This window comes from Mobula hypostoma, chromosome 8 (genome assembly GCF_963921235.1).
Source record: "Mobula hypostoma chromosome 8, sMobHyp1.1, whole genome shotgun sequence".
Classification (NCBI taxonomy): Eukaryota; Metazoa; Chordata; class Chondrichthyes; order Myliobatiformes; family Myliobatidae; genus Mobula; species Mobula hypostoma.
This window is the reverse complement of record NC_086104.1, coordinates 10452966-10468571: the sequence shown is the minus strand read 5'-3', so window position 1 is coordinate 10468571 and position 15606 is coordinate 10452966. Positions and strand designations below refer to the sequence as shown.

The following is a 15606-nucleotide window of genomic DNA, read 5'->3' as shown; positions in this document are numbered from 1 at the left end:
CAGGACACCGGCACGTCGACTGAGTTGGGGATGCTGATGTAGACGTGAACATAGAACAGCAAACCGGAGGAATCTTGACAAGGAGACGGGATCTACAGGGACTATCTTGAAACTAGAGCAGAACTTGGAACTTATCTTAGAACTAACGGTTTTAAGCGGATGAGAGAACGAAGTATCACACAAGAATAGACTAACAAATTGGCGACCTGTGTAGTGACGCCATCGTGCTTATTTCACAGTCTCTGATGCAAACCAGGTGTACCGTCATTAAGTAAACTAGCAGCAATTGGCATTCTAATGGCTGTAATTAGGGCATAATCAGGGAGAAAGGAGCATTAAAGGGGAACAACCAAACGGAACCATGACATGGAGTAGGTTAAGAGGTCATTCATTACAACATCATGGGCTGAAGGTCCTGTACTGTGCTGTTACTATTCTATGTCCTGTGTTCTTTGACAATAATAAATCAATTCCAGTTCAATTCCTTGCCATTTTTCTGAGACAGTGGGTCCTCAGCCAAAGGAAACCTCCTCCCTCCATCCAGCCTCTTGGATGAGCTTTGTGACTTCTCGTTCTTCTAATTACTGGAGGAGACATGCTGACCCTCCTGCATTTCTTTCCATACACTTCAGTTCTGAACTGAATCAAACTGAAATACATTATCATTTCTCACATAATATTCTGTCCTCAGTTATCACTGCGAGGCCATTCTTCATCACAACGTCACCAAAATTTACCTGGAGGGAAGTGTGGTCCAGGAGAGACTGATGAACAGATCTTCTCTCATTGGGAACAACCTGTCCATTGACGACATCATCGTTCAACCCATGGGTGAGTGAATTATTATGGTTGTGTCTTTTGCAATGGTTTAGTAGCACACGCAGACTGAGTTGAGTTCCTTCAAAAACACAACAATTTTGGGATCCTTCCTTGAGGAGAGAGAAGATTTGTGGGAGATATTTTATACTTTATACTTTATTGTCTCCAAACAATTGATATTGGAGCGTACAATCATCACAGCGATATTTGATTCTGCGCTTCGCGCTCCCTGGAATACAAATCGATAGTAACTATTAAATATTTAAATTATAAATCATAAATAGAAAATAGAAAATGGAAAGTAAGGTAGTGCAAGAAAAACGAGAGGCAGGTCCGGATATTTGGAGGGTACGGCCCAGATCCGGGTCAGGGTCCGTTCAGCGGTCTTATCACAGTTGGAAAGAAGCCGTTCCCAAATCTGGCCGTACAAGTCTTCAAGCTCCTAAGCCTTCTCCCAGAGGGAAGAGGGTCGAAAAGTGTGTTGGCTGGGTGGGTCGTGTCCTTGATTATCCTGGCAGCACTGCTCCGACAGCGTGCAGTGTAAAATGAGTCCAAGGATGGAACATGGAAGGTAGGTAGGACTGCTTGTGGGAAACCTGATGTTTGAGTATTTAAGTTGGAAATGGTGCAACATTTATGGTGAAAAAGGCATTTACCACATTGGTGCTCATCTGTCAGGACATTGAGTACGAGTTGAGACATTACATTTGGTGGCCACTTTGTTAGCTACCTCCTGTACCTAGTAAGGTGGTCACTGAGAGTATGTTCGTCATCTTCTGCTGCTGTATCCCACCTGCTTCAAGGTAGAATGTGTTGTGCATTCAGAGATGCTTTTCTGCACATCACTGTTGTAACACTTGGTTGGTTGAATTACTGTCACTTTCCTGTCAGCCTGAACTAGTATGGTCATTCTCCTCTGACATCTTTCATAAAAAATGTCTTTTCGCTCACAGAACTGCCGTTCACTGGATTTTTTTTTTGTTTTTCTCACAATTCTCTGTAAACTCTAGAAACTATGATGCGTGAAAATCCCAGGAGATCAGCAGTTTCCGAGATACTCAAACCACCCTGTCTGGCACCAACAATCATTCCGTGGTCAAAGTCACTTCGATCACATTTCTTCCCCATTCTGATGTTTAGTCTGAACAGCAACTGAACCATGTCTGCATTCTTCTATGCGTTGAGTTGCTGACACGTGATTGACTGATTAGATATTTGCATTAACAAGTGGGTGTACAGGTGTACCTAATAAAGTGGCTAATGAGTGTATTGGGTGATGGTGTGGAGATGCACCTCTACCAAGGAAAGTGTAAAGTGGTCCTTCCCCCTGCTCACCAGCAGGTCATCCTTGGGCAAGGTATAGTACCTGCTTAGCCCCTCAATCAGGGTCATGTGAAGCTATGGGAGCAGGTGGTGGATGGTCACATGAGCAGCTGGTGCATATCACAAGTCCTGGTTATGTGACCACTGATGCCAGGCAGACAATCTCTAAAGAGTATTGATAATGACTGGGATCATCCGTCTTGTAAAGCCACTGCCCAGAAGAAAGCAATGCAGGAAGATTGTTCCCGAGATTGGGGAAGTTCAGAAGGAGGGGTCACAGTTTGAGGATAAAGGGGAAGCCTTTTAGGACCGAGATTAGGAAAAACTTCTTCACACAGAGAGTGGTGAATCTGTGGAATTCTCTGCCACAGGAAACAGTTGAGGCCAGTTCATTGGCTATATTTAAGAGGAAGTTAGATATGGCCCTTGTGGCTAAAGGGATCAGGGGGTATGGAGGGAAGGCTGGTACAGGGTTCTGAGTTATTTGATCAGCCATGATCATACTGAATGGCGGTGCAGGCTCGAAGGGCCGAATGGCCTACTCCTGCACCTATTTTCTATGTTTCTATGTTTCTAAACCACTTCTGAAGAAAAATTTGCCAAGAACAGTCATGGTCTTGGAAAGACCATGATCAGCCAAGTCATATGACGTAGCAAATATTGAATGAACAGACACTGAGAGCATGAGATGTAGATCTTTGAAGTGAGTCTGTAGCTTGTAGAATCAGTTCAGAGTTGTGAGTAAAATTATCCATGCTGGCTGAAGGGTAATAGCTGTTCTTGAACCTGTTAGTCTGGGTCGTAAACCTCCTTCCCGATGGCAGTAGTGAGCTGAGAGCATGGTAGGGTTCCTTGGTGATGGATGCTGATTTCTGTAGCAGCTCTTCATGTTAGACGTGCTTCATATAAGTGGGGAGGGTTTTGCCTGTGATGGATTGGACTGTATCCACCATTGACCTAGGCTCTCTTGCATTAAAATGTATATTACATTGAACATACTCTCTTATTTTAAAACTGACACTCATACTTCGTGTTCTTTATCCACAGTGAACTGTTCTGCTGATGAAAACCCCAGTCAATACAAGTGGACGGAGACCAGACCAAGCAACATTCAGGTCCTGTCCTGCCTGTCAAATCGAGGCCTGTACGCAAGCAGGAAATGGTAACCCTCCTCCAAACATTTTTAACCTGTTCATGGCCAATTATTCTATAAGCATACATGGGTAGGAAATGTTTATGGGCTAAACATGGGTAAATGGGAGCTGGGAATCATGGTCGGCATGGTTTAGTGGGGCTGAAGCATTTATTTTCTAACTGAGGCGACATGGTAGCATAGCAATTAATGATATAAAGCACCAGCTGTAAGATCAGGGTTCGATTCCCACTACTGTCTGTAAGGAGTTTGTACGTTCTCCCTGTGACTGTGTGGGTTTTCTCCGGGTGCTCCGGTTTCCTCCCACAGTCCAAGAACACCTACCCATGTGTTAGTGAGCTGTGGGCATGCTATGTTGGTGCTGGAAACATGGCGAAACTTGCCCAGCAGAATCCTCACTGATTTGATTTGATGCAAGTGATGCATTTCACTGCATGTTTCGATATGCGTGTGCCAAGTAAAGCTAATCTTTAATCTTTATCCATCTTCTCTGTGCTGTGTGACCTAATCACTCTAATCTCAATGTATGACCATCTAACATAGCCTGTTCTCTACCTGCCTTACAAGCTACATGGCTTGTAGAATTCCTGATTTCTGTTAGCCTTTATGGAAAGACATGCATATGACATGCACATGTTAACTTTTTCATTACCAGGGCATCCTGGGAGCCAGAACTACAGTACTTACGTTAACCCTTTGATTCTTGTGAACCTCCTCTGGACCCTCTCCAGTGCCAGTGCACAATACTCTACATGTGGTCACATCATCATGGTGAAGGATGCATTTCAGACGCCATTTTCAGGGAAATATGTAGACCATAAGACTATAAGACATAAGGGCAGGATTAGGCCACCTGGCTCATCAAGTCTACTTCACCGTTCTGTCATGGCTGATTTACTGGCCCTCTTAACCCATTCTCCTGCCTTCTTCCCATAACCTTTGATGCCCTGACTAATCAAGAACCTATCAACCTCCAGTTTAAATATACCCAATGATTTGGCCTCCACAACTGTCTGTGCACCTCTACCCCTCGGTTTCTCAGTTCTACAACACTATCTAGAGCAAGGGTTTCCAACCTGGGGTCCATGGACCTCCTGCTTAATGGTATTAGTCCGTGCCATAAAAAATAGTTGGGAACTGCTGCTCTAGAGCACTGGAGTCATAGAGCCATAGAGCAGTATAAGAAGGAAACCATTGTGCTGTTAAGTCCCATTGACCCACACTTGGACTATTCCCTTCCATATACATCCAAAGTTCTCTTAAGTCTTCAATTATAAGGCAACTTCTTTAATTGTGAGATATGCTCAACCTTTCTCTCATAAGCTTTGAATTGAAAGTAACTGAAAAATGAGTTGTGTTACAGCTTCAACTCCACCAGAACTCTCCGCTATTTGGTGGAACTGGTCCACACACAACAATTTCTCTTTCAGTTCTTCCAATAGTCTCCAAACCCAAGGTGTAGCAATGTGGTTGGAAAAGTCTCTGTTCCAAGTCTTCACTGGTAACGCTCCCCAACTCTTCCTGTGCCACATTGATGACTGCATTGGCTGCTCCATGCACCAGTCCTGAGTTCCTCAATTTCATCAATTTTGCCTCCAACTTTCATTTGGTCCATTGGAGACACCTCTCTCCCATTCCTCAATCTCTCAGTCTCTATCCCTGGAGCCAATCTGTTGACTGACATCATTTATACAGCATTTAAACATAGAAACATAGAAAATAGGTGCAGGAGTAGGCCATTTGGCCCTTGGAGCCTGCACCACCATTCAATATGATCATGGCTGATCACCCAACTCAGAACCCTGTACCAGCCTTCCCTCCATACCCCCTGATCCCTTTAGCCACAAGGGCCATATCTAACTCCCTCTTAAATATAGCCAATGAACTGGCCTCAACTGTTTCCTGTGGCAGAGAATTCCACAGATTCACCACTCTCTGTGTGAAGAAGTTTTTCCTAATCTCGGTCCTAAAAGGCTTCCCCTTTATCCTCAAACTGTGACCCCTCGTTCTGGACTTCCCCAATATTGGGAACAATCTTCCTGCATCTAGCCTGTCCAATCCCTTTAGGGTTTTATACGTTTCAATCAGATCCCCCCTCAATCTTCTAAATTCCAACGAGTATAAGCCTAGTTCATCCAGTCTTTCATCATATGAAAGTTCTGCCATCCCAGGAATCAATCTGGTGAACCTTCTTTGTACTCCCTCTATGGCAAGGATGTCTTTCCTCAGATTAGGGGACCAAAACTGCACACAATACTCCAGGTGTGGTCTCACCAAGGCCTTGTACAACTGCAGTAGTACCTCCCTGCTCCTGTACTCGAATCCTCTTGCTATAAATGCCAGCATACCATTCGCCTTTTTCACCGCCTGCTGTACCTGCATGCCCACTTTCAATGACTGGTGTATAATGACACCCAGGTCTCGTTGCACCTCCCCTTTTCCTAATCGGCCACCATTCAGATAATAATCTGTTTTCCTGTTTTTGCCACCAAACTGGATAACTTCACATTTATCCACATTAAATTTCATCTGCCATGAATTTGCCCACTCACCTAACCTATCCAAGTCACCCTGCATCCTCTTAGCATCCTCCTCACAGCTAACACTGCCACCCAGCTTCGTGTCATCCGCAAACTTGGAGATGCTGCATTTAATTCCCTCATCCAAGTCATTAATATATATTGTAAACAACTGGGGTCCCAGCACTGAGCCTTGCGGTACCCCACTAGTCACTGCCTGCCATTCTGAAAAGGTCCCGTTTCTTCCCACTCTTTACTTCCTGTCTGCCAACCAATTCTCTATCCACATCAATACCTTACCCCCAATACCGTGTGCTTTAAGTTTGCACACTAATCTCCTGTGTGGGACCTCATCAAAAGCCTTTTGAAAATCCAAATATACCACATCCACTGGTTCTCCCCTATCCACTCTACTAGTTACATCCTCAAAAAATTCTATGAGATTCATCAGACGTGATTTTCCTTTCACAAATCCATGCTGACTTTGTCCGATCATTTCACCGCTTTCCAAATGTGCTGTTATCACATCTTTGATAACTGACTCTAGCAGTTTCCCCACCACCGACGTTAGGCTAACCGGTCTATAATTCCCCCGTTTCTCTCTCCCTCCTTTTTTAAATTGATGTATGTTAATCTGGATTTCCAACATCTGCAGAATATCTTGAGTTTTGACAAACAAGATCAAATCTACAGATGCTGGAAATCCATCTTTCTATAGATGCTGCCTGGCCTGCTGCATGTCTTGTGTGTGTTGCTCTTGTGTTTTAAGTTGTGTTACCATATTTATCTCATTAGTATTGCACTGAGTTGTTTTGCAATCTCATTGCTTCAAGTAAAGTTCTGTAAAATATAAATAAGTTTGAAATGTAAACATTTAATTCTGCCAAGCCACATTACTGATGGTGCATATGTTACACATGTAAACAAGATGCATCTACAAAAGGTAACCCTGAAATTAGAACATACTTGTTCGTACTGCCCAATGACTTCAATAACCTCTTTGGAGACTGGCATGGAAGAGAAGTGTTGAATGCCTTGTAGCGATATGCTACACACAGCGCTAGAATAACCACACGGAGTCGGTGAGTTAGAGTTGCGATAAAAGAGATTTATTCAAACTTCGCGGCCCGCTTTAAAACCTTCCCGTTCCCGCCCTCCCTGGGCGGGACTGCTGTGGGGAATGCATATTCCCAGACCCTTTCTGCGCGGGATTTTCCCCCTGCTGGTGAAGATGGCCTGGCGCCCTTTTTGGGGCCGGCCCTCTGCCTGCGTGCGCTGTTTCGTGAGCCGGTTCGTGGGTGCCAGAAAGTGGGTCTCCACATAACCCCCCCCCCCCCAGAACCGGCGATACCTCCCCCAATGTCCACAGTCTGGATCGGCCTCTGTTTGGGGGGTCTGCCCCTGCGCCGCAGTGCCTGAGCCTGGACCGGTTGCGCCAAGTCCACATGGGCCGGTTTGAGTCGGTCCACCGTGAAAACCTCCTCTCTCCCCCCAATGTCCAGCACGAACGTGGACCCGTTGTTCCTGATCACCTTAAACGGCCCCTCGTAGGGCCGCTGTAGCGGTGCCCGGTGTCCGCCCCGTCGTACAAAAAGAAACTTACAGTTCTGCAGGTCTTTGGGTACACAGGTCGGGCTCTGTCCGTGCTGTGAAGTGGGGATGGGGGCCAGGTTACCGAGCCTCTCCCGTAGTCTGTCCAGGACTGCTGTGGGTTCTTCCTCTTGCCCCCTTGGGGCTGGTATGAACTCTCCTGGGACGACCAGGGGTGCGCCGTACACCAACTCGGCCGACGAGGTGTGCAGATCCTCTTTGGATGCCGTGCGGATTCCGAGCAGGACCCAGGGAAGCTCGGCCACCCAGTTAGGCCCCTCCAGGCGGGCCATGAGAGCCGATTTCAGGTGACGGTGGAAGCGCTCCACTAGTCCGTTCGACTGTGGGTGGTAGGCAGTTGTGTGGGTGTAGCTGTGTTCCTAAAAGTCTGGCCATAGCCGACCACAGGCTGGAGGTGAACTGGGCGCCCCTGTCGGGGGTAATGTGGGCTGGTACCCTGAAGTGTGCTACCCAGGTTGCGATCAGTGCTCGGGCGCAGGATTCGGAGGTGGTGTCGCTGAGCGGGACTGCCTCTGGCCATCTGGTGAACCGGTCTATCATAGTTAGGAGGTACCGCGCTCCTCGTGACACTGGCAGGGGCCCCACGATATCCACATGGATGTGGTCGAACCTCCGGCGGGTGGGTTCGAACCGCTGCGGTGGAGCCTTGGTGTGCCGCTGCACCTTGGCCGTTTGGCACTGCATGCACGTTTTGGCCCATTCACTGACCTGTTTACGAAGTCCATGCCACACGAACCTGTTGGAGACCAGCCGGACAGTTGTCCTGATGGAGGGGTGCGCTAAGTTGTGAATGGACCCGAACACCCGCCGGCGCCAGGCTGCTGGGACGACGGGGCGGGGTTGGCTGGTAGCTACATCACACAGTAGGGTCCTCTCACCTGGGCCTACGGGGAGGTCTTGGAGCTGCAAACCGGAGACTGCAGTCCTGTAACTGGGGATCTCAGTGTCTGCCTGCTGTGCCTCTGCCAGCGCTGCATAGTCCACCCCCTGGGACAGGGCCTGTATGGAAGGTCTGGAAAGTGCGTCTGCCACGACAGTGTTCTTTCCAGAGACATGCCGGATGTCCATCGTGTACTCGGAGATGTAGGACAGATGTCGCTGCTGGCGGGACGACCAGGGGTCGGACACCTTAGTGAACGCAAAGGTAAGCGGTTTGTGGTCTGTGAACGCGGTGAAGGGCCTACCTTCTAAGAAGTACCTGAAATGCCGGATTGCCAGGTATAGTGCCAATAGCTCCCGGTCGAAAGCACTGTATTTGAGTTCGGGTGGTCATAGGTGTTTGCTGAAGAACGCCAGGGGTTGCCAGCGACCCTCGATGAGTTGTTCCAGCACTCCACCGACCGCTGTGTTGGATGCGTCCACCGTGAGGGCAGTAGGAAAGTCCGTTCTAGGGTGCACTAGCATCGCGGCGTTTGCCAAGGCTTCTTTGGTTTTAACGAAAGCGGTTGCGGCCTCTTCGTTCCAGGTAATGTCCTTGCCCTTACCCGACATTAGAGTGAACAAGGGGCGCATGGTTCGGGCTGCTGAGGGGAGGAAACAGTGGTAGAAATTCACCATACCCACGAATTCCTGCAAGCCTTTGATTGTGTTGGGTCGGGGGAAGTTGCGGACCGCGTCTACCTTGGCGGGCAGCGGGGTTGCCCCGTCTTTAGTAATCCTGTGGCCTAGGAAGTCGATGGTGTCGAGTCCGAACTGGCATTTGGCTGGGTTGATTGTAAGGCCGAATTCACTCAGGCGGGAGTAGAGCTGGCGGAGGTGGGACAGATATTCCTGCCGACTACTGCTGGCTATGAGGATGTCGTCCAAATAGATGAATGCAAGGTCCAGGTCGCGTCCCACCGCGTCCATTAGCCGCTGGAAAGTCTGTGCGGCATTCTTTACACCAAACGGCATTCGGAGGAATTCGAAAAGTCCGAACGGGGTGATAAGTGCTGTTTTGGGGATGTCGTCCGGATGTACAGGGATTTGATGGTATCCCCGGACGAGGTCTACCTTGGAAAAGATCCTTGCGCCGTGTAGGTTTGCTGCGAAGTCTTGAATGTGCGGCACAGGGTAGCGGTCTGGCGTTGTAGCCTCGTTCAGTCTGCGGTAGTCACCGCATGGTCTCCAGCCCCCCGTTGCCTTCGGCACCATGTGAAGGGGGGAGGCCCATGGGCTGTCGGACCGTCGTATGATCCCTAATTGCTCCATCTTCTTGAACTCCTCCTTCGCCAGTCGGAGCTTGTCCAGGGGAAGCCTTCGAGCACGGGCGTGGAGGGGTGGTCCCTGGGTCGGGATGTGGTGCTGTACTCCGTGTCTGGGCATGGCTGCCGTGAACTGCGGTGTCAGTACTGATGGGAAATCCGCCAGGACCCTGGTGAATTCATCGTCGGACAGCGTGATGGAGTCCAGGTGTGGGGCTGGCAACCGTGCTTCACCCAGGGAGAACGTTTGAAAAGTCTTGGCGTGGACTGATCGCTTCCCTTGCAAGTCGACCAGCAGGCTGTGGGCTCGTAGAAAATCTGCCCCCGGCAGTGGTTGGGCCACGGCGGCCAGTGTGAAGTCTCACGTGAACCGGCTGGAGCTGAACTGTAGCCGCACCGTGCGGGTGCCGTAGGTTCGTATTGTGCTGCCATTAGCGGCCCTCAGGGTGGGTCCCGGTTCTCTGTTGCGGGTGTCGTAACTCGTTGGAGGTAAGACGCTGATCTCCGCTCCGGTGTCGACCAAAAAGCGGCGTCCCGACTGCTTGTCCCAGACGTACAGGAGGCTGTCCTGATGGCCAGTCGCCGTAGCGATCAGCGGCGGCTGGCCCTGGCGTTTCCCGGGAATTTGCAGGGCGGTCTGCAGCGGCGGGCCTCCGTGCCCCACCGCTGGTGGTGGAAACACCATTGTTCGTTGGGCTCCTCACTCCCGTCGCCGGGTTTTGTCGGCTCTGCTGCCGGGTCTGGTCTGGTCTGTCGTTGGGCACACGGCTTGGTGATCTGTCCGACGGATGCCCCTCTCTCTTTCCTGGCATTCCACAGCACATCTGCTCGGGCCGCCACCTCCCGGGGGTCGCTGAAATCTGCATCGGACATATGTCCTTGGGCAGTTGCTCTAGGAACGCCTGCTCAAACATGAGGCAGGGTTTGTGTCCTTCAGCCAGGGCCAGCATCTCGTTCATTAATGCTGACGGCGGCCTGTCTCCCAAACCATCCAGGTGCATTAAGCGGCGTGCTCGTTCACGCCGTGACAGTCCGAAAGTCCTTATGAGCAGGGTTTTGAATGCTGTGTATTTACCGTCCTCCGGGGGCGACTGTATAAACTCCTCAACTTGTGCAGCAGTCTCCTGGTCGAGGGAGCTCAGCACGTAGTAGTAGCGAGTGGACTCCGAGGTTATCTGCCGAATGTGAAATTGTGCTTCTGCTTGTTCGAACCATAAATGGTGTCGCAGCGTCCAGAAGCTTGGCAGTTTTAACGAAACTGCGTGAACAGATGCAGCGTCGGTCATCTCTGGTCCAAATATCGTTTGGGCCGTCGGGGTCACCAATTGTAGCGATGTGCTACACACAGCGCTAGAATAACCACACGGAGTCGGTGAGTTAGAGTTGCGATGAAAGAGATTTATTCAAACTTCGCGGCCCGCTTTAAAACCTTCCCGTTCCCGCCCTCCCTGGGCGGGACTACTGTGGGGAATGCATATTCCCAGACCCTTTCTGCGCGGGATTTTCCCCCTGCTGGTGAAGATGGCCTTGCGCCCTTTTTGCTGCCGGCCCTCTGCCTGCGGGCGCTGTTTCGTGAGCCGGTTCGTGGGTGCTAGAAAGTGGGTCGCCACAGCCTGTGAATTCCTGCGCTTCAGTGAATTCAGGCAATGGACACCTGTTTTGGTAATCTAACATTTCATAGAGTCATAGAGCACTACAGAACAGAAACAGGCCCTTCAGCCCATCTAGACCGTGCCAAACTATTATTCTGTCTAGTTGCAACGACCCCACCTGGACCATTGCCCTCCATACCCTTCTCCTCTATGTGCTTATTGAAACTTCTCTTAAATGTTGCCATCGAACCTAATTCTACCACTTCTGCTGGCCGTTCGTTCCGTACTTGCACCATCCCCTGAGTGAAGAAATTCCCTCCCAGATTCTCCTTAAACATTTCATCTTTCACCCTTAACCAATGTTATCTAGTTCTAGTCTCATCTAACCTCAGTGGAAAAAGCCTGCTTGCATTTACCCTATATATACCCACATAACTTTGTAAACCTCTATCAAATCATCCCTGATTTTCCTATGCTCCAGGGAACAAAATCCTAACTTATTCAATCTTTCTCTACAACTCAGGTCCTCTAGTCCCGGTAACATCCTCGTAAATTTTTTCTGTATTCTTTCAATCTTATTCATCTCTTTCCATTAGGTAGGTGAGAAGAACTGCAAACAATGCTCCAAATTAGGCCTTAGCAAAATCTTCAGCAACTCCCATACTCGGTACTCTGAAGGTCAATGTGCCTAAAGTTCTCTCTGCAACCCTATCTACCTGTGATCTTCATGCTCGGTATCATTTGGTGAATCGAGCAACCAGTAAGGAAGGAAATGGGATTAATGGGATTGCTCAGTGTGCCAGCATTGACTCAATGGGCTGAACAGTCTCCTTCAATGGCCTACCTACAATAGAATCATACACTTGCGGCCACTTTACACCACATGGACATAATTAAGTAGCCACTGAGTGTATATTTATGGTCTTCTGCTGCTGTAGCCCATCCACTTCCAAGTTTCAATGCATTGTGTGTTCAGAGAATGCTTTTACTGTTGTAATACATGGCTATGTAAGTTATTGTCACCTTCCCATCAGCTTGAACCTGTCTGACCATTCTGCTCCCACCTCTCTCGTAACAAGGTTTTTCAACCACAGAACTGCTGCTCACTGGATTTTGTTTTTGTTTTTCACAACATGCTCTGTAAAGAAAGGATGTAATGCTTTCCCAGTGATTAATACCACCCACAAACCCATAAGGAAGTCCAAATCACAGCTTATGTGAGCCAAAGATGACCTGGGACTCAGGTGGGTTGGCGTTTACAGGATTCCTTGTGAACAAGGAGCAGCGTATATCGGTCAGATAGGCTGCACAGTGGAAACAAGCATCGAGGGGCATAGGAGGTGTAACCATTTGGGTTACTTGGAGAAATTGGTGGTAGCAGAACACTACATTTGCAATGGCCATAGGACTGACTTTGATGGCACAAAACTAATGGGTTTCGGGACTGCCTGATAAAGGAAGCCATTGAAATAAAACTAGAGGAAAAGAATTTTAACAAAGATGGAGGTCTTGTTCCAAATAAGAACTGGAATTCGATAGTAAACAAGGGCAACCTTATTGGATAAGGACTAACCAATCAAGAGAAATGGATGATGGGGTATAAATACCACTGGACCAAACAGAATTTGTCATCGAAACATTGGTTATAATTGATACCTGTACCTGGCTGGAAACCTGAGAAGAGTTTATTCATCATTTAGATCACATTTCTTCCCCATTCTGATGTTTGGTCTGAACAACAACTGAACTTCTTCTAACTTTTAATGGCAGTTGGCAGTTCAACTGTCCATTTGGTGGTGCATTACCACCACCAACTGGACTGGAGTCTGGTGTAGAGAATTGGGAAATAAAACTCTTACTAGTTCTTTATCAAATGGAAACTAAATTGCCCCAACAAGCCCTCCCATAAGTTAATAAAGATTTAAAAGAAAACTATCAACCTCCAAAGAGAGTTGTGAAGCCTGCATTTAATTTCTTTCAACTTTATACGCTTCACACTGTATTAGAATGTGCTCAACTGTTTCATAATGATGACAAAATCTGCACAACATGTTTTCCAACAAGATATAAGTAATAATTAAGCATAATATGCCCATTTAACTGAACCTCTTGACCATGCCTGCATGCTTTTATACATTGAGTTGCTGCCACATGATTGGCTGATCAGATATTTGCGTTAATGAGCAGGTGCTACTGAGTGTAGAGCAAGGGTAATACTCCCTCTCAAAAGATGTTTCCCTCAAGAGAAGAGATAGTTGGTCTTTGCTGGAGACCCCTGCATGATTTTAATCCCATTACTTCATTAAACCGAAAAGGGATGTTTCCCGGACTGCTGGGCTTGAGCAAAAAGGAGGAGCTGGATAGGTTGTGACATTTTTTGTCTCTGGATCACAGGAGGCTGAGACCCGACTTTGTAGGGGTTTATTGAGTTGTGAAAGGCACATTCTTTTCCCCAGAGTATCCAAACTAGAGGTCATAGGTTAAAAGTGAGTGGGGAATGATTTAAAGGGAACTTTTTGGAGCAAGCTTTTCAGCCAGAGCGTGCAGAGTATATGGAATACGCTGCCAGAGGAAATGGTAGAGGTGTGTACCAGTACAATGTTGAGAATAGCACACAGACAACATGCAGGAAGAACTCAGCAAGTCAGGCAGAAGCATCTACGTGGAGAGTTAAAGTTCAAGTTCAACTTAATTTGTAATTCAACCATGTATACAGCTGAACGAAGTGTTGTTCCTCTGGGACTAAGTGCAAAGCACAGACACGCACAGTCCATATAGTTACGGTAGCACATATAGTTGCAAAAAATAATATTAGCTCAAGTTCCTGGATGGCATGGCCTGTAGGCTGATGGTGCATGGGATGGAATATGAGAGCTATCCAAGGTCTTTGATCAGGATTTACTCAAGACAGATGGATAGGTGTAGAGAAAGCAAGTATAGTGTGATGTGGGCCAAATGGGACTGGCTCAGTTACACAATTTGGTCAGTATGGACAAGCTGATGGGCCTAGTTCAGTGCTGAATAACTTTGATTCTAGTTCCTGTCCAAATGGATTTTAAACATTTAAACATAAGATAACAATGATCAGCTAATATGATAATAATTATAAGTATACAAAATTATGAGGGGTATCGATAGGATAAATACAAGCAGGCCTTTTCCACTGAGGTTGGATGAGACTAGAACTAGAGGTCATGGGTTAAGGGTGAAAGGTGAAATGTTCAAGTGGAACATGAGGGGGACTTCACTCAGAGGGTAGTGAGAGTCTGGAACAAGCTGCCAGTAGAAGTGATGGATGAAGGTTCGATTTTAAGAGTAGTTTGAATACATACATGGATGGCTACGGTCCAGGTGCATTTCGATGGGACTAGGCAGAATAACAGTTCGGCACGGACTGAGGGGCCTGTTTCTCTATGACTCTAAGAGATAGTTATAGAAGAAAATAGTGTGAGAAAATCCTGAGACCCTTCTAGAGCCAATGTCCACCCCGAGATGTTGGACCCAGAAACAGCTGCGATTATTCCATTCCCAAACTGCCTGACCTTCGGAAAAATACATTGCAACTCTATACCGATCCTCCAACGTGAAACGGGACATTTGGTCTGTGGCTGACATGTAGCTCTAATTGTAATCTTTTGCTTGCCTCAACAGCACTTTAAACGTGCAGAATTACACGTCCTACTGGGAGCCACCTGACCTGAGCAACTGTTCCATCAGCCCCAACTTCAACGTCAGTGACCTCCCGGTGGTGACTGCAGGTAATTCCCATGAATTTTTATTTAACTCAAGGAGCAATGCTGCTGAATAGAGATGATCAAGTTGTCTGGAAGCTGAAGGCCTAGAGGTGGTCTGTCCTAGGGATAGAGGATGGAGGCCCATAGGCGAGCTGTACTAATGCTGGAGACTGGAAGCCCAGAGGTGGCCTGTACTGGGTTTGAAGGTTGGAGGCCTATACTGTGTCTGAAGGTTGGAGGCCTGAAGCCAGACTCTCCTGACTATCGAACCTGTCTGTGTGTGTTAGGGAGGAAAGGAGCTTGTTTTGCTGGTGTTGTTTTATTGGTGTTCTTATCTTGTTGCTGCTCGTATTGTTTTGCTGAGCATTGTGTGCATGCTAATTTGGCAACACACACAAAATGTTGGAGGAACGCAATATGTGAGGCAGAATCTATGGAAATGAATAAACAGTTGATGTTTCAGCTCGAGACCCTTCATTAGGACTGGAAAGGAAGTGGAAAGATGCCAGAATAAGAAGGGGGAAAGGGAAGGAGTATGAGCTAGAAGGTGATAGGTGAAACCAGTCAGGGGCGATGGATGAAGTAAGAAGTTGGGAAGTGATAGGTGGAAAAGGTAAAGTGCTGAAGAAGAAGAAATCTGATAGGACCATGAGAGGCAGGGAAGAAGGAGGA

General features: G+C 47.7%; 1 protein-coding gene across 5 annotated transcripts in view; it reads left to right on the top strand.

Moving 5' to 3' along the window:
* adgrg6 (adhesion G protein-coupled receptor G6) overlaps positions 1 to 15606 on the top strand; it is a 188770-nt gene that overhangs the window by 113617 nt on the left and 59547 nt on the right. For all 5 annotated transcript variants that reach the window (XM_063055459.1, XM_063055458.1, XM_063055457.1 and 2 more), the window contains 3 exons: positions 692 to 831; positions 3190 to 3304; positions 14852 to 14958. In XM_063055459.1, coding sequence (XP_062911529.1) covers positions 692 to 831; positions 3190 to 3304; positions 14852 to 14958 — 362 coding nt within the window. The remainder of the gene's footprint in view (positions 1 to 691; positions 832 to 3189; positions 3305 to 14851; positions 14959 to 15606) is intronic.